At 37.2% G+C, this 26,511-nt stretch overlaps 1 protein-coding gene across 23 annotated transcripts in view; it reads left to right on the top strand.

Annotated features, from left to right (window-relative positions):
* Nucleotides 1-26,511, top strand: part of LOC124401350 (stress response protein NST1-like) — a 225,111-nt gene that overhangs the window by 164,853 nt on the left and 33,747 nt on the right. For 5 of the 23 annotated variants that reach the window (XM_046873788.1, XM_046873658.1, XM_046873668.1 and 2 more), the window contains one exon: nt 17,637-18,024. The exons of 4 other annotated variants lie outside the window; for them this stretch is intronic. In XM_046873788.1, the coding sequence (XP_046729744.1) occupies nt 17,637-17,809 (173 nt within the window). In that variant the 3' untranslated portion in view covers nt 17,810-18,024. Of the gene's footprint in view, nt 1-1,411; nt 2,817-6,838; nt 6,879-17,636; nt 18,025-26,511 lie in introns of those variants that run through there. 14 more of the 23 variants (XM_046873735.1, XM_046873676.1, XM_046873725.1 and 11 more) reach the window with 9 other exon arrangements.

Below are 26,511 nucleotides of genomic sequence, written 5' to 3'. Positions count from 1 at the left end.
TATTTCATCCTGTGAACTACATTTTTCAAAACATTATCTTATTTATCTACCTGGATAGGCAGCACCTCTTTATCATCACAAATGTATGTGGGTTTTTTGCCCTATGTTGGCACAGAGTTGTATTAATATGACCTCTGTAACTTTTTTTAAGCAATGCATATTTCCAATTTGTGTAGTTTACTCATGGATACATTTCCAAACACAATCCAGAGACAAAGCATCTACCACATTAATGATTTAGAGGCTTGAATAAACTCAGAAGAGGTCATAGTTCATAATTCAAGCTGATTTATATATTCCTGAATATTAAGTCTTTTTTTTAACTGTTTTCTCCCTATCTTATTAAGGCCACATGCCATATTCAGTAAATACTTCTTTAATCTCCATGCTACAGCATATGATTGTGTTCATGTGATACTGGATATACTGTTGTACGTTTGGCTCATTGATACATAATTAACACTCTGCGGCGGCAAAAGCACAGATGTCTCCCCTGTGGGGTTGCCGAGCTGGTGTGTGCTTATATGTGCTGCAGAGAGGGCAGCTCTATTGGGCATGAGGCCTAGCTGTGTACAATGCAGACCACACCCTGCATTCATGTTAACAGTATACACTCAGATTTCCTACCTGACTGATCCAGGTGTCTAATGTGAAGTCCCATTGAGCAGTGGTAATGCTGCATTCACCTCTTGTGGGACTAACCATAATTACTGCCTCCCAGTGGGCGGAAAACCAGTTCTGGCCACCCTCAGAGTCAGTATTTTGTGAAACTCTCTCTTTTGTCAAGCTAATTCCCCTAACTAAAGCCAAATGCGAGGCAAAAGACGTACATACTGCAAATATACTCTTCATTCAATGTATTAATTTGTAAAAATAGAAATTGTAGCACAAATTGTAGCATGTCTAATAATTATTTTAGCATTTTCTAATAAGTATTTTATAATTTAAGATAATTTGTTCAATTCACTCATGTCAGTCATGTCTAAGTGTTGACCAATACAATTAACACACTGAATAATATACTAACTACCTTAAAATCATATGGTTTCTCATAGAGAAATCAGGATAGGCTAAGTGTACAATACACTGGCACTAATACTATAAGCGTGGCCACCTACTCTGACATCAGTTCTTTTTGGTCAATAGATCTAACAAAAAACCCCCACAAACTCAAGTGAAGTTGTTCAGAAAGAAATGCCATTATATATTAAATGCCATTATACATTATGAAATTTTAATGATTGTACTCATATCATTTTGAATGTTTTTATAAACTGACCCAGGAGCATCTTATCAATGTACCGATATATTGCATTGTATTGAATCACAGTTTAAGTCACTACTCAGGACCTACAGTTTAAGACCAAGACTCTACTCAGACTTCTCTCTCTTTCTGTGGTCTTCCTCACAGCACGAGAGCACTGTGTCCAGAGGGGAGGTTTCCAACAATGCAGCAGTTCCAGCAGGACCACCAACAGCCAGGCCAATTAGTGGCCATTGTCTAGTGCAGTAGTGAGCTCTGAGCACAGAGACCACCAGGATGGATCCTTGATCCGACCCCCTCACCGGCAATCTTCAGCCTCTCAGTGCAGCTCCTTGTGCGTTTGCTACCTCTTCCACACTCTCCGTTATTTCTCCATAGAAAATCCTCACATAGTGCTTTATACTGCAGAGTGAAGGTTTGTTGAAATATGTGGTGTTCGCCCTATTACCGTTAGCCAGTAGGTCCTAGTCACTTCAGTGTTTTGTAGCAGGAGCCTCACTCTTTTCCTCATTCCTTCTGCCGCTCACCCACACACCCACTCATTCAGCTTCACTTTCACACATGTTCTTCTCTCTGTACTATTTTTTAGTGTTATTTTGCCATCTCAGCTTTTCTTTCCCTCCTCTCCCCTCCACTTACTCTACTCCCCACTCCCTTGCACCATCTCCATTTTTCTCTTGTCCTGTCCTATTACTAGCTGCTCCACTGTGCCCTCTTCTGTGGGGTCACAGGTGCTCCTACCGCCTCTCTTCTCAGAGGCCTCTCCTCCTCTTTCATCTGTCCATTTCCAGGTTAAGAGCCCAGTGGCTGAGAGGCTTGCTAGATTAGTGGCCTTTCATTCTCTGCCTGTAGTACATACACACATGCGCGTGTGTGCGTGCACACACACACACATGCACACGCACGCACACACACACACACAAACACACACACACGCACGAACATGCACATAAATGATCTACTTTAATGTTTTCACAAACCTAAAATGCTGCTAATGCCTTGTAATTTATGAGAAAACTACTTTAATTTCTAGTAACATTGTAACTGTGATATATTTCGCATGATAATTTGCAAGGTTACAGTTTAGCGGCATGTATTGCTTTTGCTCTCTTCACCTCCATCCTTTTTTGGTCCCTTCTCCCACCAGTGCTATTAGAGAGAGAGTGTCAGAAAAGTGCATGCTTTCTGTTGCGTGCCGTCTGAGCCACTGGCCTGGCAAGTGAAAACGAATGTTCGAAAGGTTGTGCTTTATATTTAGCCAAGGAGGTGACCTCAGAGTGGCTTAAAAGGGCTCACAGACCTAAAGGTGCATTGCAAGTCTTACACTAATTCACTGTGATAGCTAAAGAGCTCAGCACAGACCAGTGGAGATAGCAGACCCCAGAGGATCAGTCAGAGGCCACTATGTGGTCAGTACACATTACTTAGCATAAATATTGAATTTAGTAAAGCTGTTATGTTGAATAATGTGAGAACTGTTTGTACAGTATGTTGTTCTGATATGAAGAAGGTTTTAGACTTATTTGGATTTATAAATAAACTTTTTTAATCAGTCATAGTCAAATATTATTATAAAATATATGAGAGTCTTGTTTATAAAATACTTTAAAATTTATTTGCCTTTTTTTTAATTAAAGGTTTCAGTTTGTATATATTTTGGGGTCGATCTTGCTCAGGTTTGAACAAACGATGGTGGAAGGACAGGAAAGAAGATCACAGTAAAACATTTTTTGTTTGTTTGTCTTTTAATTATTTTTCATTATATTAGTTCAACCACACTGGTGATAATTTAGCCTCTCATCCTAAGCCAGGTTTTAGCCTAGTCCAGTATGACATGTTTAAACATAATGAGTTAAACTTTTTTATTGGCAACTTTACTGCTGCGGCTGCTGCGTAAAAACCTTTTCCCCAAACTGTAAATGAACTGCTGGCAAAAAGTTTTCAAAAATTTTTTACTTTACTTGCGTTATTCCTATAAAGTTGAGGAAAATTATTTGAGTTTGATTTAACAGACAAAGCAGTATCAACTTTGCTAGTTCACCACTAGGTACCATTTTTTTTAAACATTATTAAAAAGAATTAATGACACAGATATGCTTATGAAAAGGTATTTAATTCAAAAGGTATAGGTATTATGGTTTCAGGAAATAATGGATGAGCAAAAAAAAATTCCCAGGTACGTGTTCTACACTATCAATCATATTCCTTTATGGTTATGAGTCCTTGGAGTAAACATGCACAGAGATGTTTAAGTAAACATCTCCTTGTGCTGAGCACTAGAGGTCTAAAGCGCTGTCAGTGGAGACCTATTTTAATTCTTAAATAGACTGGCATGATTTATTAATCTGGATTTGAAAAAACAATTATAGTGTCAAGAGGAATAAGGCCCAAATCCTAATAGCAATGAAATAACGTCAGTAACGTGGTACTCGCGAACAACTTAAAATAAGTTTAATATGATGCACATGAAATGTGTACGTGCTCATCCATTATGCTGGTGATTTTCATTCTTTTTTTGCATTACATGCCTCCTGTAGAATTATAGAAAATAATAATAATTCTAATTTCTTTCTTTCCTATTCTCTCATATACATACACTCTCAGAACATCACTCTGCCTCTCATAATTCCCCGTACATTGAACATCTAAGAGAATTCTCCTTATTCCTAATTCCCTCCCTGGTTCTTTTATATTGAGGCTAGCTCCTCTCATATTTCATGTCAAAGGCTTACTCTTTTATTGAACATCAAATCCTCAGTGTCTCAACTGACGCTCCCTTCTTTTTCCAGAGCATACATATTCAGGAGTCGTGCAGATATATGGCTCCCCACACCAAATCCATGCTTGTGTGCATTCATGTTGCAATAACACGACATGAATGGAGCTACATCGCTGTATTCAGAAGCTAAGTTCCCTTCTCCGAATTTTGGCACTTTGAACAGTAGCTAGTAGCCAAATCTTACACACTGCCGTATGTTCCTGCTAGAATATCACAATATTGTGCTGTGGCAATTTGGATGGCTAGTTTTATGTGTGGCCTAAACCAAAAAAATAAAATAAATAGATAAATAATAATACAGACATATAATTAGATCTAGTAGCTATATTTAACAATTAAAGTAGCTGAAAAAGTTTCCATTCGTCTCCAATCTATCATTCTAGACTCACTTTCTCTTCCAAATTTTCGGACTCTGACTTGTCAAAATATTGCTCCAGTACATCCCCACTGTTTCTGGCCTGAAGTCAATTTCCATCTCATCTAATGAAAAATGCAGAGTGTTCAGCAGGGATTACCCGGAAGGTTTCTGCAAAAAAAAAAAATGGGAATGAAGGAAGGAGAAAGGCCTGTTTTGTGGCAACACAACTCAATCATTTAGTACCTCTGAGCTGACCATTTGACCTACTGCATGGAGTTTTATTCTTCCCAAATAGCAGGGCAGGAGAAGAGCAAAGTGCTTGAGTTTGCATTTTTTTTTTCATTCATGCTGATAAATATCTCCTGCACCTCAGCATGTGTTCTCATTTATCTGTGTATAAACCGACACTGTAGATACATTATTAAGTGTGATTAAACACATGTGCGAGAAGCTGCAAACACGGAAATGCTTCTGTTTCACGCCATCATTTTTCATTTCCAACCTCTGTAAACTTACAGAGATGTACTTTTTTACCTGTGTGTGTGTGTGTGTGTGTGTGTGTGTGTGTGTGTGTGTGTGTGTATTCATTAGGTGTAAATCTTAGAGGGACTGAAAAGCTGATAAAAATACCAAATATATATATATATATGAAGTCATATGAAACTAATGTATTGCATGCTTTATGTATACTTTTTCATTATATGGTCTGCAGTTCTTTGGATGCTGTCATCTTATAAGTATTTGTTTTTTGGCCCTTTTCCCCCAGTCCATCTCCAGTTTTCTATGATGTAATGCATATGCCATCCCTGCATTGGCCCTGAATGCCATTTTGTCCCATTTCAAGGCTCCCTAAGAGTAACATATTTACCCCCAACCACCATTTCTTTACACACAATTCTGGAATAAACTCCTGACCAGTACACAATGTTTTTTTTTTCTGTCTGTAATCCATTGATTATATCTTGTTCAGAGCCTCAAAACCCATACATGTAAGTGCAGAGATCCAATTAAACTACAACCTTAAGGATTCTCAATCTTCTGGCCAGAAAAGTGTACAGATTTATATTTTCAGGTACCATGAACAGGCTTATCAAAAGCTCAGACTATATATCAGCTGCATACCAGAAAGGGCTTTACAAATGAATTACCAAAGTAAATCAGTTGCTCTATTTTTGTGATTTTAGTGTTGCAAAATAGGATGCCATTCTAGTATTTGCTACTACATAATAATGAAAATATGATACTTATGCTATAACTTATGTAAATATAGATATTATTTTGTATTTAATGTACCTGGAGATTAGGCAAGGTTTGATATGTGTGTAGTATGTGCTTGCGTATATTTAAAGTGTAGCACAGGATGCTACAGCTCGCTGGTGATTGAGACTTGCACAGCGGGAGGTATTAAGACATCAATAATTAATTAAACCAACAGGCTCTTGTAGATACCTATAGAGGAGGACATCTGGCTGAAGGCACACTCAGACTCATTAAAACTGGGCTCTGAACGGGAGCTGATTAATCCTTTCCAAATGTTAATTGGCGGGGTAAAGTCTGGACACCTGTCAGTGGAGACGCTTTGCCTTGTTGGGCCTGAGAATGGAGCGTGAGTGCCGACGGAAAAGTCTCCGGATCAGAGCTCAGGCTGCTTTCCAACTTCACTGGCCCACACACAGCATTCCACAACACACTCCAGCTTTTCCACTAGGCTGCAAATGCTTATTGCACACCAGAGGACATCTCTCTATTAGGCAACCCCTCTGGCCTCATGCTCACCTTATGTCAAAGTGGTGCAAAAAATATATTAGTTGGAGTTTGACTGGTTTACACAGATTGGATGAAATTGCTTTTATTGCTATAAGAACACTAATATTATCATGGCCAACTATTATAAAAGGGGATTGCTGAGGTTTTTCATCAGTGTTTGCATGGCTGCTCTGTGGCTTTGTATCTGCACTCTCATGTTTATGAATGTAAAGGCTTCCTCTAGAGTCATGGCACTGTCCACCATCCAGCACGACAAACTAGCCGACAAACTTTCCAACTTGTCATATGAGGCACTGACCTAAAACACAACCGGGTTCAGCTGCATACTGTTTCTCTCTCTCTCTCTCTCTCTCTCTCTCTCTCTCTCTCTCTCTCTCTCTCTCTCTCCTCTCTCCCTCTCTAGCTCTTGACCTCATTTCTCAATAATCTGGTTTCCTTTGCCAAGAATGTAAGCAAAGATTTATGACACATCATACAGCTGTACATATACTGTATATAAATGTTTCATACAATATACACATGCACAGTTTGTGAAAAAAGAAACTATTCATTCTTAAATCTGCATCTTATTTAAAATATAAGGTAAAATACAGGAATTGGGTCTATTTTTGTGCAAGTCGATGCTTAACTGAGGGCTGTAACATCAACATATTGCTAATTTTCTTTCCAGAGATACACATGCTGAGGTTGGTAGAGGGACGCAACACAAGGTATGATCTCGTTTGTCCCAAGATTTTGTTTGCATTACTGAATATCGGCATGTATTATTAACTCTACATCGCCTTCCACATTTACTGCCCAATTACTGTTAAAATAACCTCTACTTTTCTGGGAAGATGTTCCACTATATTTTGTGGTTGTGGAAATTTGTGCACTTTCAGCCACAAGGGTGTAAATGTTACTGATGTAGTGTGAAGAACCCTGGGGTGCAGTCAGTATTCCAATTCATCCCAAAGGTGTTCAGTAGGGTTGAGGTCAGAGCTCTATAGCAGGCCACTCAAAATATTCCACTCCAACCCATGTAAATTATATCTCCATGGAGCTCCCTTTGTGCACAGGGACATTGTGATGCAGAAAGAGGTTTGAATCACGTAGTTCACTTAAGGGAAAATTTTATGCTAGCACATTCAAAGACATCCTATACTGTTCAATTGTGTGCCTTTAACAAAATTAAGTGTCTCAATATTCTTTCTATATAAAGTTAAATTGCATTTTGTGCCTTATTATCATTTGTACCTATACTTAGATTTTAAATCAGCTAAACGCATTAGTGTGATCAAATGACCTAGTTTTGTGCATGTGTTATTGTGATGTAAATAAAGCCCTACGTACTAGGTAGCAGCCGTTGCCAATGACATATGTGAAGAATTCTCCTTCGGGACTCTGGAGAGTAGGTTAAGATGTTGATCTGAGTTGTGTTCCTAAAATTGATTGCGTTTGTTCCTTACCCGAAGACAGATTAAGAACCATGTCAACGGACCTTCATGCTGATATTTACCACCTACAATGATGATCTGCTTAAGCTGTATTGTGGACAGAAAGCTGTTTGTGTGTGTGTGTGTGTGTGTGTGTGTGTGTGAGAGAGAGAGAGAGAGAGAGAGAGAGAGAGCAAAAGTTCATGTGTGTGGGAGTGAGGATATGACACATGTACATGAGGGCATGATTTCGCACAAACAGCCTGCTTAATTACCCTGAATAGAGTTGCATGAGAGGACATCATTAACTAAGCATACATGTGAAACAATGCTTCGAAAGATAAAGCGTAATTGAGAGCGTGTATATGTGTGTGTGTATGTGAGAGAGGGAGAGCTGTTGTTCTGTGGTGGCATCACATTCCTGTTTGTACCCTGCTGCAGCAGTAGGAGACTCAATACGCCCACCTACCCTGCTGTGCCCTTTCACCTGCAGCCTGTAACACAGGTGTTCTCTAAAAAAGGGAAGAGGATGCACATTGCACTACACCACTACATGTCAAAAAAAGTCTGATGTGTCTCTGAAACTCTTGACTGTAAAGGTTTATCTTTTTTTATTCTTTAATAACATCAATGTTTTTTTGGGGGTGTTTAGAGAAGTAGTATTAGCAAACTTTTGAAGGACTGTACTCTTTTCATGTCATATCTGTTACAGTACCTACACTGGAATGATACAAAAGGTGAACTTTTTCATGTGCTTCTCAACTTAGACCCTCCACATTGATGGGCCAGACATCATATATAGAGAAAAACTAACTGCTTTGTGTGTGTGTGTGTGTGTGTGTGTGTGTGTGTGTGTGTGTGTGTGTGTGTAAGAGCAAAAGTTCATGTGTGTGGGAGTGAGAATATGACACGTATACATAAGGGCACGCTTCTGTACAAACAGCCTGCTTAATTACCCTGAATAGAGCTACATGAGAGGACATCATTAACTAAGCACACATGTGAAACAATGCTTCTAAATATAATGGATAATTGAGTGTGTGTGTGTGTGTGTGTGTGTGTGTGTGTGTGTGTGTGTGTGTGTGTGTAAGCTGTTGATCTGTGGTGGCAGACATGTTCCTGTTGGCACCCTGCCGTAGCACTAGGAGCCTCAATAACGCCTCAGTAATGTTTGCCGTAAAACTCTAGCGACAAGTCTTGAAGATTATATATGCATTCCCTTCAGTTTGGTCTCTGACTGACTGTGAAATGAAACTTATCAACAAAGCAATTACAGCAGAGACGGCCCGATCGATTGCAGCCCATTATGAGAAGCTGATAAAGATGCTGAGAACGCACAGGGTTTGGGGAATCCCTAAACACGTGGTTGAGTGGTACCCACTGAGAATTAAAAAAATTCTAACCTTTCTAAATCCTATTTTATCATTCTGAATAAAGAGTATGAGTTTTGTACATATGGATGTGGGATTAATATTGAGATTACTGCACTTTTAGATTGATCAGCTTGTCCATATAAATCTATTACTATAGGTATTTTAATATAGTATCTTGTTTGTATAGTCAGAAGAATGGCATCATTAATGATATTTTACTGGATTATATAGCAATTTTGTATTAAAGATGGAGATTTTCATTCAGATAATTCGAACAATAGAATGAAATATATATATATATATATATATATATATATATATATATATATATATATATATAGTATTTTTAGGTTTTTTGTGCTTTTATTCACCACTGTTTTATTAATATTGTTATGGATAAACACTGAACACACAAGATAAGAATTCATCCTTTATTGGTTTCCATGTAATTTTTGCCCACATTCCCAGAGGTGATTTAGGGTAAATGGTCCAGCTATAATGTTTTTTATTTTTTTTATGTTTTTATTGTGAAATATCACATTATGTATGCAGCAATATTTGCAATCACTCAATGTATTTTATATATATATATATATATATATATATATATATATATATATATATATATATATATATATATATATATATATATATATATATGTGTATTTAATTTATTGTATATAAATGTATGTTTAATGCATAAAAAAAATTATATATTCATAATTTACATTGTGTATATATATATATATATATATATATATATATATATATATATATATATATATATATATATATATATATATATATATAATTGTTTGTCCTACTACATGTAAATGGCCTTGTGATTAGGCATTGAATTCAGTCTGGAATCTATCAATCAAATGTTACCATAGCTATTAAACTGAGATAGTCTATGCATTTTACAAGGAGATTATTCTACCTGTTCAGGAATTCATACTTAAAAAATTACATTGCAGTTTGAATTTTACTGCTGTGCTATTCATAATAAATATATAAATACATATAATTAATGTATAACCTTTATAAAAAGTGAAAAGATTGTTTCCATTAAAAGAGTGGATTGTTGTTTTTATAAGATAGAAGTACTATAGAAAACATGTTGACAGGTTTTTTTTAACACTCACACAGTTTAATGTAACCCTAGGTCATGACTGAGTTAGTAGTATCTAAATTGAGGTCTATAAAAATATTCTGAAATTGTGTTAATAATTCATGCATGAAAGGGTTAAGTAATGGACGGTTTTGCCGTGAAGTGTTGCAGAATAACCTGTGCTTCCTTCTTCCTCTGCATCGAGAGGCAGCAAACAATGGTCTAGGCCAAGGCCCTCTCTACAGCCTTTCATCTCCTCAGTGTAGATTCACCCACCACTATTGATTTCTTATTGACCTGTGATGTCCTCGGCTTCAATGTGCTCTCTCTGTGCTCGCCACAAACCCTCGAAATGAATGTAAGAAAGACAAGTCTCAAACATTGATTTTTTTTATCGTTCTTTCCCTCCCTTCCTCCCTCCCTCTCTTTCTCCCTTACTGCTCTTGAGATTAAGATTTTATTCTTAAAAACAGGTTATTTTTCTTCAACGATTTCACCCTCTTCAAAAGAATATTGAGGGTGTTGTCATGTAAGAAGAGTATCGTTTTTACCTTGGATAGCATATTTTTAAATGTACTATACTAAATCCCTTTTTTTTTTTTTTTTTAATCAAAGGTTCCCAAAGTGATGTAAAGGTTTCAGAGGAACTGTTAACGTAAACATGGAACAGAATTTTCTTTTTTTGCTGAGCTTCACTGAAAAAGCTCTTAAACTAAAAATGGGTTATTGTACATATATTGTACAGCAAAATTAACCGTTAAAAAAAATTTAGACATAAAGCCAATTCATATTCTACAATCCATCCTCAAAGGCATGAGGCCACTTTGCAAATCTTGTCCAATTGTGCCTCTACCATCTCTCCCTTTCTGATATGACCATGGACCAAATAATGATCTTTTACCTCCTTTCAGAAACACCTATCCCTAGAGGCTTAAAAATGCTTCCTCAAATTGCAGTATGCCTCCTCTTCCCATCCAAAGTATCATTTATAGTTTTCATATTATATATGAAACTGCTGTTTAGGTAGATTGGATTAGATATCCTCCCAGTTAATTTAGATGCAATTAAATTTAAATTGGCATAACAATTGACAGACAAACTGTAAAGTTCAGAATTCATTCTGCTGCTATCTGCATGAGTTACATCAACTGTAATGATTACTAAGCACATTTCAGAAGCAGCCTGAAAGCTTAGATCATGACACTACCTCTACCATGTTTAATAGATAAACTTGTATGTTTTGGACCATGAACAGATCCTTTCTTTCTTTCTAGACCTGCTTAATGACATGTTTATAGTACACATATGCTTTCTTCTATTACAGGACATTCTAATTCATTGTATTGGCTTTGCTCAATACTTGTTTCCTGTGGACAGCTCTCCTTTATTTGTGTTGGCTTATTCTCTTTTTAACAACATTAAAGGTAAAACCCAAAACTCAAACAAAGAGTGAGAGGTCTTAATTGATTAAATAATCAATCTAACAAAGCACACGTTACATGTTCCAGTATACATTTTTTTATCCCAATACCTTTGATTAAAAAATAGTGCCATTTAGATCTTGGTTGTTGCTGTCATGTGTTTAAAGTTCAAACATTTGTCTTATTGTGCATTTGTGTAATTGTGTCTTTTTTTCTAGTCACTGTAAGTGTTTCCTGGTTTGACCTTTGCCCATTTTGGAATGTTATGGAGAATTCCGTCAGCATGTCTTTTGATCCCCACCATGGACATTGACTACAGTTCTTTAATTCGCCCAAATAAAGCATGTTTCATGTTATAGTACCAGACTTAACAGAGAAAATGCTTTTCTTGCTTTACCAACAACACAACTACAAGTCTCTGGATCCTGGCCAATGTTGCTTGTTTTTTTTGCATGATTTTGTTCAAATCTGAGGTTTCATTGTGAATCAGGGACTAATGATGTAGTAGGAAAATCATTTACACCCTTTTCTTGTTTTTCCAGGGTAATCGACTGGTTAAATCAGTTTACCATCATCATTTAACCATCTAATCTAACTTTTCCTCCACTCCATAGTAGGTTTATTTGCAGTTATTTGTGTCATCTGAATTCACAGCCACATGTGTCACCTACACTTTTTCACTCAGTATAGGCAATAAATTCACAGTCCTGACAGTGTAACATTGTTAAGAGAGTTTAATGTCTTCCTTCTTTTTCCGAGATGGCATTATGAGGACTGACTGTTTATTTATGCTGGTGGCAGAGGGCAGATGGAGGTAGCTTTTGTAGCCTGTGTTGTGTGGCTGACATTCTGCATCCAGGGTATGAGCCATATTTCGGCAGGCATGATGCAGTTAGCGCCAACTGCACATGCCAATAACTGTCATTCAATACTTTTGTAATTTTGCGAACTGTTATTATGTTCCAGCAATGTTCTTGATATCTGACCACACACTGAAAGATCAACTTGTTCTTGCAGACAATGGAGTTGTAGTTATTTCTTGCTTTCCTGAGAAAAACTTATAGTTTTATGTATCATGAAATTATCTAATTTCTGTGTGGCTAATCAGAATAGAGGTAATATAAGTAGAACGGTATTTATTTAGATCATTTTGATTGGAACCTTGAGAAGTAGATGAGGTAAAAAAGTTAGGATATGCAATTTGCATTGTCTTATAATTTATAATTCTAGGTAATGTGGTATGTATGGAGTCTTAGCAAAACGTACATTAAGTATATCTTGGTAGTGCATGGATGAGTGGAACTCTGAGAAGGCCAGGTGCACATCTGTTTGTTTGTTTGTTTGTTAGTGTGTGTGTGTGTGTGTGTGTGTGTGTGTGTGTGTGTGTGTGTGTGTGTGTGTGTGTGTGTGTGTGTGTGTGAAAGAGAGAGAGAGAGAGAGAGAGAGAGATCTCCAATTGAGCAACAAAGGAAAGGAAAACTGCTCAGATTCCCGTGTTTAAGTGCAGATGTAGTCCTCTCACAATATACAGTGTCTCACAAAAGTGAGTACACCCCTGACATTTTAGCAATCATTTTAGTATATCTTCTCAAGGTACAATACTATAGAAATAAAGTAGTCAAAGTGAAGCTTGTATATCAGTGTAAGGATGGTCAGATCTCTTCATGATGGGCGCCATTATTGTCAAAATAGTTGCCAATAAAAGTAAGTACAAAAAGTGATAACAGCTGTATTCATCATGTTCATGTTTTTGTCTGTTTGACAAGACCATACAAATTTGTGCATCTTGCATAAAAGTATCATGGTTTTAAGCATCATGTTCTGGGGCTGCATGAGTGCTGCTGGTACTGGTGAGCTGCGGTTTATTGAGGGAAACATGAACTCCAACATGTACTGTGACATTCTGAAGCAGAACATGATGCTCTTCCTTCAGAAAATGGGCTGAAGGTGAAGGTGAAGGTGATGGATTGGCCAAATATGTCTTTAGACCTGAACCCTATTGAGCACCTGTAATAATAATATAATAGTATAAGAGGATCCCAGGAACAACCTGTGCATCTCTGGTGAATTACATGGAAAGCAGGATTAAGGCAGTGCTAGATAACAATAGTCACACAAAATAATGACACTTTGGACACAGTTTTTTTCATGTTCCCTTAGGGTGTACTCACTTTTGTTGCCAGTTACTTTGACAATAATAGCTGTACGTAGAGTTATTTTTTTAAGACAGTAAATATGTACTGTTATACAAGCTGCACATTGACTACTCTAAAATAAAGTAAGTAAAAGTGAAATAAATGCTCTAAAAAAACTCTGCTCTCAGCTACTGCTCACAACCTTGTGGTAACTATTGCCAATCAACTGTCCTTCTCCTCATATGTTGCTAATGTGGCTCGTTCTTGCCGATTCCTTCTCTACAACATCAGAAGGATTCAACCACTTCTGTCCACAAAGTTTGCTCAGGTGCTTGTTCAATCTCTTTTCATTTCGAGACTGGACTACTGCAACTCTCTGCTGACAGGTCTATCTCTAACCGCTATTCTTCCACTGCAAATGATGCAAAACACAGCTGTCCAACGTGTGTTCAACCTGCCCAAGTTCTCCCACACCACCCCACTGCTGCGCTCCCTCCACTGGCTTCAGGTGGCTGCACTCATCAGATTCATAACACTGATGCTTGGCTACAAGGCCAAAAACGGAGCAGCACCTCATCACACCTCGCACTGCATCACGCTGTCTGAGATCCTCGGGCACTGCTCGACTGGTACCACCTTCTCTCAGAATAAGAGGTAAGTATACTTCAAGGCTCTTCTCTGTTCAGGCACCGAGGTGGTGAAATGAACTTCCCCTAGGTGTCCGAACAGTCCCTGGCTATCTTCAAGCGACGGGTGAAGACCTACCTCTTCCTGAAACACCTAAATTAACACTTTCCAAGTTTGCTTTGGTTATTAAAAAAAAAAAAAAAACATATTTATCTTAAGTTTGCATACCAGTGTAGATTTAATCAATGATAAAGACTCAAAGCTTTTTTGTACGTCGCTCTGGACAAGGGCATCTGCTAAATGCCATACATTTAAATGAATAGACCCCTCCTCCACCCCAAACCATGCTGGAGGAGCATATCTAGCAAGATGTTCAGCCTGAACTAATAAGTATTTAACCGAATCTGCCCCGTTGAGTTAACGGATGAAGGGGGAAGAAATGCAGAGTAAGGGGAAAAAATATTTTTATGATCATTAAGTCTCACTTGTGTCTGTACTCTATTTATTTGTTTGTTGCTTTATCTATTCATTTCATTACTATTTTTCTTCTTTCTTTTACATCCAGAATGGTTCTAAAATGTCTTCAACTCCATAATTGGTTTTAATCCTTCCCTTTGATCATGTTTAAAGAAAGAATAAAAAAAAAAGGAAAAAGAATCACTTCAATGAGCCCTTGAAGTTTGTTCAATAACAGCGTGTTCTTTTTGCACTACTTGCTGTGAAGTTAGCAGGACTCTTTAGCTAAAAACTGAGTTAAACACATATTCATTTCTACTCAATCAGTTCTCCTGAAAGACAGTTTACATTGCATTCACTGAATGCTTGAAGGGAAATAGCACTTTACAATACAAATATCACAAATGGCTGAATACATGTGACGTGTGTTTTAATCTCCCGTGTTTTGATACAGTCCTTGAAATAGAATATATCATTTCATTTTTTTTCTCCCCGCTTTAATGAAAATGTGCCATTCAGTGGGGCTAAATAGGTTTTGACCGTCTTGGTAATCATTTCCATTGAGTGCAGAGTGCTTTAGATAAATAGCTCCTAATTTGTGCGAGGTGTGTAGGCTGAGCTGCCAGAGGCTGCCAGCACACATTACCAATTGCTCTGTGTGTCAGAGAGGACAGCTGTGTGTCTGAACCCTACCATTTGCTTCACAGTGGACTGAAACTACTGACCTCTAATCAGACCCATCCTCGTGTACAGTACAGACTGACATACACATATGCTGGCAGGCAAATATTTACTGACCTCAGAACAGTTTGCATACACATTCACAGAAAAAGTGCAGGCAGAACAAGTACAGGCTTTGACGTCGAATCTCCATTAGTCCCCTTTCCTTTTCACATGTAACCTTTGGATGAATTCAACTGAATTATTATTTGAATTTGAATTATTATTGATTATTTAAATTAGCACTTTTGCTCACCACCAGTTGCTATGGCTAGACCTTTCTGCAAACAAAGTGCACAACAAATTATATGAAAGGCCACAACATGTTACATATACATAAACTGCTATGGATATACTATATGCAAATTTAAAAATATCCGTGATTAAAGACATCAATACTGCACTGACATTTATACATCTAGGTCATATCTGAAATGCATTTCTGAACTTTGACTTTGCAAATTGTAACAGCAAAAATGAATGTCAAAATCAATATAATATCATTTTCTATAACATTAGCAGTTAAATGTATGATAGTAATGACCCTATTCTTTATTATGTCGTCTCTTAACCCACGTCTTGTGGGCAGTAAAGCATACATTTATGGTGCACTTTAGTTGAGCTAGATGGTATTACACTTTGACATTTAGACACCCGGACCTGCATTCTGTGTTTCCAAAGACACACACATCAAGTGGTGCTTCACAAGGTGGCAAAATTGATTTCTCCGCATACTAAGCATAGCTTGGATATGAGCGTGTTTACGGATATTCATGAACCTTCTTTTAAGTGCTGTTAAGCATGTGCAGGAAAAAAAGGTGTTGGATTTTTTTTATACACGTCCTTCACAAGGAGATAGGCTGTGCTCTACCTGTGTGTTAAATTATTAAAGAGATTACTGCAATGCAAAGCTCAACTAATTAAACTGAATCGCAAGGCACTTTTACAGATCACGGTACATAATATTTGATTTCTAATATTATAAAAATGCATTTAAAAACATGATGAAATGGTGATGTTAAACAGTATAGACTGCAGATGAGACTATATACAGCAGGTGAGACCTAATGATGGGATGTCAGGTTTACATGTCATAATAATCCAATAATAATATGAGCAGCTGATTTGACACCAGGCTGAGATAGATGACAAGGTTCCTCTTTTTTCTGCTCATGTTCCTCCTGCTCCCTAGTTATGTAGACATAGATCACAGTTGTTTGCATTCTTCTCTTTAGCTGCTCACTAATGCTACATGGCTAGGAGTTAGACACGATAATTAAAATTGTACATCTGTCCTCCCAGATTGGTGGTATTGTCAAACAAAGGGGTAAAAAAAATTGAGCACAGGCTACCCCTGACTAACTAAATGAAGATTTTACTCAAGATGTTGGCTGTAGAATCAGAAAACCAGATTGGTTTAAAAATCCTGATTATTTTTCACATTTGTCAAAATTGTCAAATATATATGATACATACAAAATCCCACTAAACTCCATTTTGCTCAACCAATTCCTTACAATTTTATTTAAATAAAATATTAAATATGTCAATTATATCCAAAAGCAAGTTACAGAAGATTTTACATTGCATCAAGTAGGTCGGATTTCATCATAATTATTTTCCATGTAGAAAAGAAGCTTTGCCAAAAATCATTTATTGCAAAAAAGAAAAAAAAAGAATGAAAAATTACAGACAAGGGATGAACAAAAGCGGGGGATAAAGAAAAAACTGTATGCTTTGATTGACAAAAACAACATGCAATTAGCAGTGGGTATGAGAAAGGGTGGGGGCAACAATGTGAAGCATGCTCCAGTGGTTTTGGCCCGTTTCAGAGGGAACACAGACTACAGAATCCTAGTCCCTGCCATATGGTAGAAGATCGTCTCCTTCCCCCTGCTCTTTCCTCAATGCTTCGAATACTTCCTACACACATAAACGCACACACACTCAGACACTCATACCCATTTGTAATTCTTTGTGCTAGATATCTCTTTAGATTCATCAAAACATTATGCTTCAGGGATTTCTTTCTCCCCTAAGGAGCTACTCAGTAAACACTGGAATGCAGGTGTAACAGAAGAGGTGCTAATTTCAGCTTTCTGGCAATGTATTTGCCATGTATCATGGCTGTTATTAATGACGAAAAATAATTTGATTAAACATTGGACCTCAGTGTAAATAACTACAGTGCTTTGTGTGTTCTGCTGTAGGGTTGCGAAGGCCAAACGCACAGGTCGAGTCCTGCAGCAGTGCTTTGTTCTCATGCGTTAGTGGAGATGTGGAAACGCCTGGCTGGGCCTGCTGGCAGTCAGCGCACACTCCCACACTCCCTCCCTCCTGTAGAGCTGGACTGCAGGCCTGCATGCCGGTGATGGATGGCTAGTTAGGACAGAGCCAGGGGGCTGAAACTGGGCAGGGCTGGCACTCGACAGAGGTTTTTACACCCATTCACCCCTCAGCCCTCTCTCTTGCACTCTCACAGACACACTCTTTCTCATTAACACACAGCTAGGGTCTGGCCTACTTCCACCTCTCCAGTGGCTTTCGATGGACAACCCTGCTTCAGTTTTATAAGGCTTCAGATATTTGAAAATATATACCCAGATACCATAGCTAATTTTATAAATATATCTATATTTTTATATAGATTTTTTGACAACACTATTTATTGCAAAACTCATATTTTTTTCCAGGATTCTGGAGATCCTGGTTATTCCTGGTTATGCTGGCGATTCTGGCTATCCTTTACATTCATGTTTTTTTGTCAGAATTAAGGATCAGTGTATATAAAGAAATTATGTTAACAATTTCTTTCTTTATTTAGTTAAAAAATTGTCTCGTGTTTCTTTTAAAAACGAATATATACAAATTATCACTGAATGCCTTTCAGCATGTCATGTCCTGCAAGACCCAACAGCAGAAGCACAAAAAACTGTACCTTCTGCCGTGCCTCATACGATAAAGTGATGCAAATAAAATTGCAGCTTTAAAATCCATGCTGTCTGTAGTGTTGCTAAGGTTACTCACTCTGAGGGCATATGGAAGATAGGGCTTGTGATTGGGTTGTGTCCATCTCATGCCCTGATGTCACTTCATTTAGATTTACATCAGGTACTAAATTAAAATAGTCACTCAGCAAACACTCTCATCTCTCTCTCTTTCTGTCTGTCTCTCCCTCTCTTTCTCTCTCTCCCTCTCTCACTCAGGAGTTGCGTGCAGTGCAAGCACTGAAGCAGAAAATATTGCTGTCTAGATATTTGTCCTGGGGCTGATAGAGGAGGCATTGTCTTGGGACTCTCTCAGGCCTCTGAGCTGATAGTTGTGCATGGCAGCTGCAAAGTGTGCTTTGTTATTTGTCTGAGGATTAGGGTTCAAGGCCTTGTTTTTCTTTAAATTCTAGGCGATAAGAGATGCATGTGTTTTGTAGAGAGCAGAGGTCAACTCTCCTCTGTCCAATGATTTTTTAATTATTTATTTATTTATTTATTTATTTATTTATTTATTTATTCATTCATTTATTTATTTATTTATTTATCTACTTAGTTAGTTAGTTAACAAGTTAGTTGATTAGTTAGTTAGTTAGTTGGATGGTTAGTTGTGTGGTTAGTTAGTAAGTTAGTTATTATTTTCATGATTTGCAGGTTTCTTCCTGCTGCATTATTTTCATGCAGACTCTGAGAATGCCCAGCAGCGCAGAGAATCCCGAGAGGTTTCCATTTTCACATCGCTCCCATTATCCAAAACACAGTATTTAACCTGCGAGCATTTAAAGCAAAACTGAGAACAGCTGTCACATTGGAGGCAGACAATACTGGCAGTAATAGCCAAAATACTGTAATTGATGCTGCCATGTAATGCGAGCACGGGCAGAATAAACAATATCCCGCCTTCTGTTTGTTTTCCTAAACAGTTAAACAGTGGTGGGTTTTCCCTATAGGTAGCCGTCGGAGATGCACTACGCAACAGTAGGCTGGGTTCTTGAGGAATTTAGTTGGTTTCCTCATAATCATAAAACTGGATTGCACTAGCAGCATGTGTCCTCTCTCTCTCTCTCTCTCTCTCTCTCTCTCTCTCTCTCTCTATCTCTCTCTCTGCAGTCTTTAAACTGTAGCAGAGGGTTGGTGTCATATCCTATTGTGTGTGTTACTGTGTAAAGGAGGGGGTGGATGTGTGGGGGCCATGCAGCATGTGAAAGCAGCAGGGGGCACTGCCAGTGCGTGAGCTCTTTCTAATGAGGACACAATGCTCAACTTTCCATCACTCTCTTCAAGGTGCTTGATGATTCCATGGGTGCTCTTTCGGTCTACGTCCACCCCATTAAAATGTCATTACTTCCTATTGTATTAAAACAGTGTGATACTGTATAAGACCAATGTATAGTATATATTAAATATTTTCCAGAAAATAAGAACGGTTTGTAGTTTTATAGTTTGTCATTCCCAAAAGGCAAATTCATTCATTCATTCATTCATTCATTTATTTCTCAAAACTTAATTTATCCTGGAAAGTGGTGGACCTTATGAGTGTAAGGCAGGTATGCACGACAGATTGTACACCATTTCATCACAGTGCACCATGCAAACATACGTATATTTTCACATTCAGTCTCACCTATGAGAAATAAAGGACTCATAAAGCATTGACTGTCCACAAACATTTTTTGGGGATTTTCAAACATTTTGACAAAATAAACCAAATGGACTTTGTGAATTTTATGCAACACTTGACAAAATTTTATTAAATTATTGATTTATATTTTAGGATTTGTAAATCCGTTTAAAATATACCTACCAGAAATATCAATATCGATATTAAAGATAATGATGATGATGATTATTATGATTATTATTATTATTATTATGCTTATTATTATTATTATTATTATTATTAAGATAGTATCGTATATAGATAGTATATAAAGTATACTATGTGTAAATTGAATAATAATTTGAACTGAACACCACTAACAGTGGTGCCTGTAATAACAATGTAACATCGCTATAACTCTGTGTTATTATATGGTGAAAAAAGTGCTGATCCCTTGTTTAGTGCAATCAATTCACTCCTGCCTTCCCTAGATCAATTGACAGTGTCCGTTTAAACTAGCGGGCTGCAGAAATATGGCCTACTAATTGGTGAATCATGGCTCGTTCCAGTAGCCATGATTGCCACCAAAGTGAAAAACAGTCAGATTATTAGCCACCCTGCAATGAATTTTATTATGATGTACAGGGCTGTGTGTCTGGCGACACCATTCCACCTCAGTGGGGAAGCAGCAACACCGGACTTATTAGTCATACTTCACTAGCTGTCAACAGGCACAAAGCCCACTCGTGATTAAAAATGAACATCCCGCACATCTTCAGCGTCCTCTCATGCTGAGTGTCAGAAGTGAAATGTTGGGTTATTTGTGTGCTTTATTGATGGAGTTGTTTGGAGGTGAAGGAGATGTTTTGCGATTGTCTGTTAATTCTCCAAACGCAAAAGAGGCAGCGAGGGGAGAGATGGCTAAAAGAAATAAATCAGTGAATCAGGAATTCACATTTCATAATTCTGTGGAAAATATGGGGAATAAAAATCCCATTATGGGGGAAATTGAAGTCCTTTGTTCTTAAGTATTTCACTTCTTCACATATTTCCCTGGATAAAGCTGAAGATTCAGCGGGCCGGAGTCACCCAGATGAGACCAACAGGAATTAAAATGCCATATGCTCTGAAATGCTACCTTGGCACTGCTCAAATGCTTTTTGCAATTTCTTCCACTACAAAGAGACCGTGGTTTGTGAATGCCACATGGATTTATTTGTATATTTGCATACTTTATTTTCATACCTCTGTCTGAATTGATGAGATAGTATCTCCATTGTTTTCGAGCATATCATTGGTTAGCATAAGGCTTTTAATTAATAGAAATTTAAATAGAAGGAAAACAATGCTAATCTTACTTTAAAGTACAAGATCACATTGCATAAAATGTTGCCTAAAATACTTCAATTGTGTTTAACTAGCTGCATGGCCTGAGCATGTGTATAGACAGATAGCAGGGGGGCCAGGAGCCAGAGATGCTTAGCTCTGATTTGTAAAGCCAATGAGAAGATTCTGTTTCAGGAGCTGAGCTCAATCTCAATCTAGTAGCACATAAGAGGTCCTGTTCCCCTATGCCCCACCTAGCTCAGTTAATTGTGTGTTTTCAACCCGCTGTCGGAGGCTAATTTAGCTATAGATTGAAATGAAACAGCCCTGGCCTCACATTTTCTGGCAATCAAGAGTCCAATTTGACTGTGTTTTCTCAGCAGACATTAATGATTCCAAAGCTAATATTCATTGTTTGAAGTGACATAGCAGCCCTGGCATTTACTTAACCTTTTGTCTTATGTACAAGTCTGAGTCAATGCAGAATTTACTCTTAATTAATATCTTTTCTTCCCCCTGCCGACATTCATTTCTTGAATATTCAGGGACGGTCAAACCAGACAAAGGCACAAAGCTCATAGATAAAGAATATATTTTTTTATTAAATCTAAAAAAAAAATTCTGCCATAATTAACATCCATAGAATTTTTTTTCCCGTCCACAATTAAATAATGACAATAAATGAAGGGTCACCTTGAATTTTAATGTATAATGCCAGTCACAAATAAAGCATTTTATATGAATTCCATACTAGTTTAATAAACAACCAAATTGAATGTAAACATTAATCTGCTTTTTTTTATTTATATTTCACACTTCAGATGACTGAAACAGCAGTAACTGTGTTGGCAGTTTACTTTTTGTATTTATGTGCATGTTACAGCATAACAATTCACAAATATGCTACTTAACATTTCCTTGTCAAAGAAGTAGATGATTCATATTTCCAGTATTTTTATTTGCAAAGCTGTGACAGAAAAACGCATAATCAATCGTATTTAAGCTGCTTTGCTCATCTTTTTATAAGCAGTTTTCAGAATTCCGTAATTTTACATATCAGTATTTGCTAAACAAATTAATTACAGAATATTACAGAATCATTCAATCGTCTTTTTTTCATTAGGATTATACTGTGCAATGGTTAGTTAATAGAAACAGGAATATTTTAACACTAATGAGACACTAATAAAGACTCAGTGCTGTAATTGTTCAAATATAATATTGAATGGTTCATAATGGTCCTTGGAACTTTGTCAGAAAAAGTGAATATAATATTACTTTAAAATTATGAAAAGACATTTTATTATCATTATCCACCTAGGTGAATGCAGGACAATTTTGTTTTAAGAGCAACACCTGGCCAAAACAAGAAAGTCTAATAAAATAAAAAGTTTAATTTTTCAAGGAAATAGAAACTACATTCACTGTGCACTGTATTTAGTATTTGAGTGTGGTCTATTCAAGAAGAATCTAAGAGAAAAACTAAAGTATTTTTTCCCTGCATTTAAAGCTCAAGAAAGTAGACAGAACTGTTTCTTTTTTAATACTCAAAAAATAAAAGCAAAAGAGTCAAATATTTGATTGATTAATTTTCTGTATATTGAAAATGCTGCATTCATTTCAGTCTTTGCTTTGGTGAATGGAAATATCTCTCATCTCCTTTTATAGCCGTACCCTTTCATGTGCATTAAGCAAGGCACATACTTGGTCCGAGTCATGCATATGTTTCAATTGTGTGACAAAATGCATTTATTATTCTACAATATACAGAACAAATAAAGATATTATGCCGGAAGGCAAGTTTAGAGGGTATAAACTCTAGAGTCTACCTGCCCTGTCACAGTATTGTTATATCTCTCTCTTCCTTTCTTTAGCTGGTTTTTTTTTTTCTCTTTCTTTGAAGGCTCCCACCTGGACCATGCCAAGGTCAATGTGTGGTCAAACAGCAGCAGGCCTGTGTGGTTTGTAAGGGGGGATGAAGTGGTCAGTACTATGACAGGTAGTGGGATTTCTGACTGCTCCAGCTACAGTGTAGATTCAAAGATTGAAGGAAGCCAAGTAGGTATAGGAAGAAGAGACAGACAGAGAGAGAGAGAGAGAGAGAGAAAGCGAGAGAGAGAGAGATAGAGAGAGAGGGGGTGTTAGTCTGTTTCAGTGCAGTGAAGCAGGAAAATAACAAAGCCACAGAGATAGTCTCAGGCTGCTTACTTGAATATGGTCATTTTTACTCAGCTCTCCATGCCAAGCCTGGCCCAGAGACACAATCTAAGTTCCATCGCATGTAATCTTACATAAGGCTGGATGAGATTAAAATGGCGGGATAATTACACCGGTTGTGGGAGATTCCTGCTGTGTTTGCATACACGCCTGGGATTTGTAAGCTGTGCATTAGCCACACGGAGAGAGCCACCACCGAGAATGTAATTTAAGACGAAAATTCTCCAGGATTCTCTCGCTCCAATATCATTATCGCCCATACATGCGCTATCACGCTCCCGCGTAGCTAACCCCACACTATAGATGAACACCATGGCAATTAATTGTTCTGGGTTTTGGTTTTATAGCTTGTTCGTTGACCAAAGCTCAGAGAATGGTTTGTTCTAGCCACTGGTATCTAAATTAAATTGTCTTTATCTCCTGCTGGAAAAAAGGGAGAGGGGAGGAAAAAATTAATTTGTTAGATCAAAAAAATATAAAAAAAATTCTCCACATCAAACAAACTTTTATTCAGGGTGTACCATGGCAGAGCTGCTGCTCCTTCTCCTTCTTCTCCTTCTTCTTCTTTTTTTAATTAAGAAAGCATTCTATTATTAAACCAGATGAAAAGGAAACATCAATTCAAACAGTACAGTCATGTTCAGCTACTACTAATCTTTTGGTAATTATTTTTAATTGAATCTTTTGAACAGAAAAATCCTGAGCAGACACTTGTAATACTTGAGTCCCTCATCACGCTCGGTACTATGTATGCAAGATGATGCTCCTCCATGTGTGAGGGCAGAGGAAGGAGAAGTCAAAGAGGAAGAAAAAAGAGAGAGAGAAAATTAAAAAATAGAGGAGATGGAGAAAGGAGGTAGAGGGGCAAGTCGAGAGACTTGGCGATGCTCAGAGGAGAAAGAAACTTCTGCATAAATGAACAGCTCAGCAAAGAAACTTCTTTAGATGATAACATATACATACACATACATGCACAATAGTGTTCTCACACCAAACCGTGGCAGAAATGTGCTGATATGCACATATTATTTAAACTGTAAGGTCAGGTGTTTTGAATTGAATCTGAGATCTGCACGGTTTTTTTGTACCTTCCATTCCTTCCTGTCTGCCTTTTTCTATATAGCTTTGCCTCTAAATGTGTAGAGTACTTAAGTGCTGATTTGTAGGAGTACATATGCTAGAGCAACACACAATTTATATGAATTACCAAAACCTAGTGCAAAGTTAGAAGCTTTTTCTCCAAAGGATGGAAGGACTGAAATAGGACACCTGATTTTCTTTTTTTGACACTTGATATGGTCCCTAAGTGGAAATTTCTGAACTGCACTCAGAGGCTCTTCAAAGTACTTAAGGCGATTGGTGGAGATGAAAAGAAGGAATTATGAAACATGGTTGTAAGAAAGGCCAGTAATAAAGAGACACCTTTAACTTTATGAAGCAGCACACAGGCCTTAATCAGGCAGAGCCCGGCCCTGGTAAACCTGGCTAAATCACATTAATCACGCATTATGCATGTGGCTTGTGACAGGATGCCATGCCACAAAGTAGCTCTTGCAGCAGCTCAGACCAACTCAGCATCTGAAGTTGTCAGCATGATTTCTCACAAACATGAGTCTGTTTATTACATTACTGCATCCGATTACATACTGGAGGTTTCATTTCTCATTTCATCTCATTTTTTTGTAAATCCACAAAATGGCAAACTGGCCGAAACCACATTGAAATGTTTAATAGAGTATCAGGAGATTAATTCCATGGAGCAACAAGACTTATTTGGTTTGTCTTTCTTGGCAAAACCTTTTGTAGAATATAAAAAAAAGAATTCTGATAGGAAGAACACTTGTAACAAGGTACAAAACCCATATCACTAACAAACAGAGGGGTCCCAAATTGTGTAGTGTTGGGTGATGATGATATAAAAAAAAATACTTTTCCAAATATCTGCATTAAAGTTGTTTTGCTTTCTACAAGGCAAGTAAATGAGATTTTCCAATTACATCATACAAAGAAATACAGAGAGAGAGAGAGACAGAGAGAGAAACAATTATGTAAATAATTTTTAGAAAAGTCACCAGGCTTCCACAAGGGGCTTGTTGACAACTTGTCTAAAGAAATTAAAGGTTTGTCACCATCATCCATCTGCATAGACCAGCTTTTTAAAAATGGGAGTGCTTCTGATGACATAAAAAGATTTGTATTTATTATTTTTATGGCAGAAATATATGGGTACAGGCAAAGATTGCAAACCTGTCAAAAGGTGCGAAGACATCATCAGCACTGTCAGACAGAATAATGTATGGATTCATTTTGGCTAGATACTCTGTGCATTCTGTGTTAGTATTTACACTAAGAACAGAAATCCTCTGTACACACATTTATACACACAGGCATATAAAACTCGAAGCAGATGAAGTTTTGACATACAATACTGGATTAATCTGGTAACTAAACATTTATATATATATATATATATATATATATATATATATATATATATATATATATATATATATATACTGTATATAGTAGATACTGACCACTGAAGCAGTGTCAATAAATTAGGTTTTTATATAATAATAATATTATTATTATATATAGTAGTAGTAGTAGTAGTATGGCATTGGAGTGTATCTATGGCAAAAATAGTCATGATCATGATCACAGCACTGTGAGAAAAACACAGATAAAGAAATTCGCTTCTCAGATTTTTTATATGCTTGATGGTTAGTTTATGATGTGCAAACAATTTTGACAGCGAAGTCACCAAACTGGAAGTGAAGTCATTTCTCAGTGACACTAAACATGGCACATATGTCTAGCAACCTAAATTCAACAAACAAGCTTCATTTAAAACTTAGGAGGGCTACAGTAGTGAGGCAATATCTGAGCAGATGGGTTGGGAACCAGCACCTGGTCTTCTTCTGTAACTAAAGAGCATGGCCAAACAGTGCTTGG

The sequence above is a fragment of the Silurus meridionalis genome, chromosome 2 (genome assembly GCF_014805685.1).
Source record: "Silurus meridionalis isolate SWU-2019-XX chromosome 2, ASM1480568v1, whole genome shotgun sequence".
Classification (NCBI taxonomy): domain Eukaryota; kingdom Metazoa; phylum Chordata; class Actinopteri; order Siluriformes; family Siluridae; genus Silurus; species Silurus meridionalis.
The sequence above is the reverse complement of the archived record's forward strand: the minus strand, read 5'-3'. Positions and strand labels throughout refer to the sequence as shown.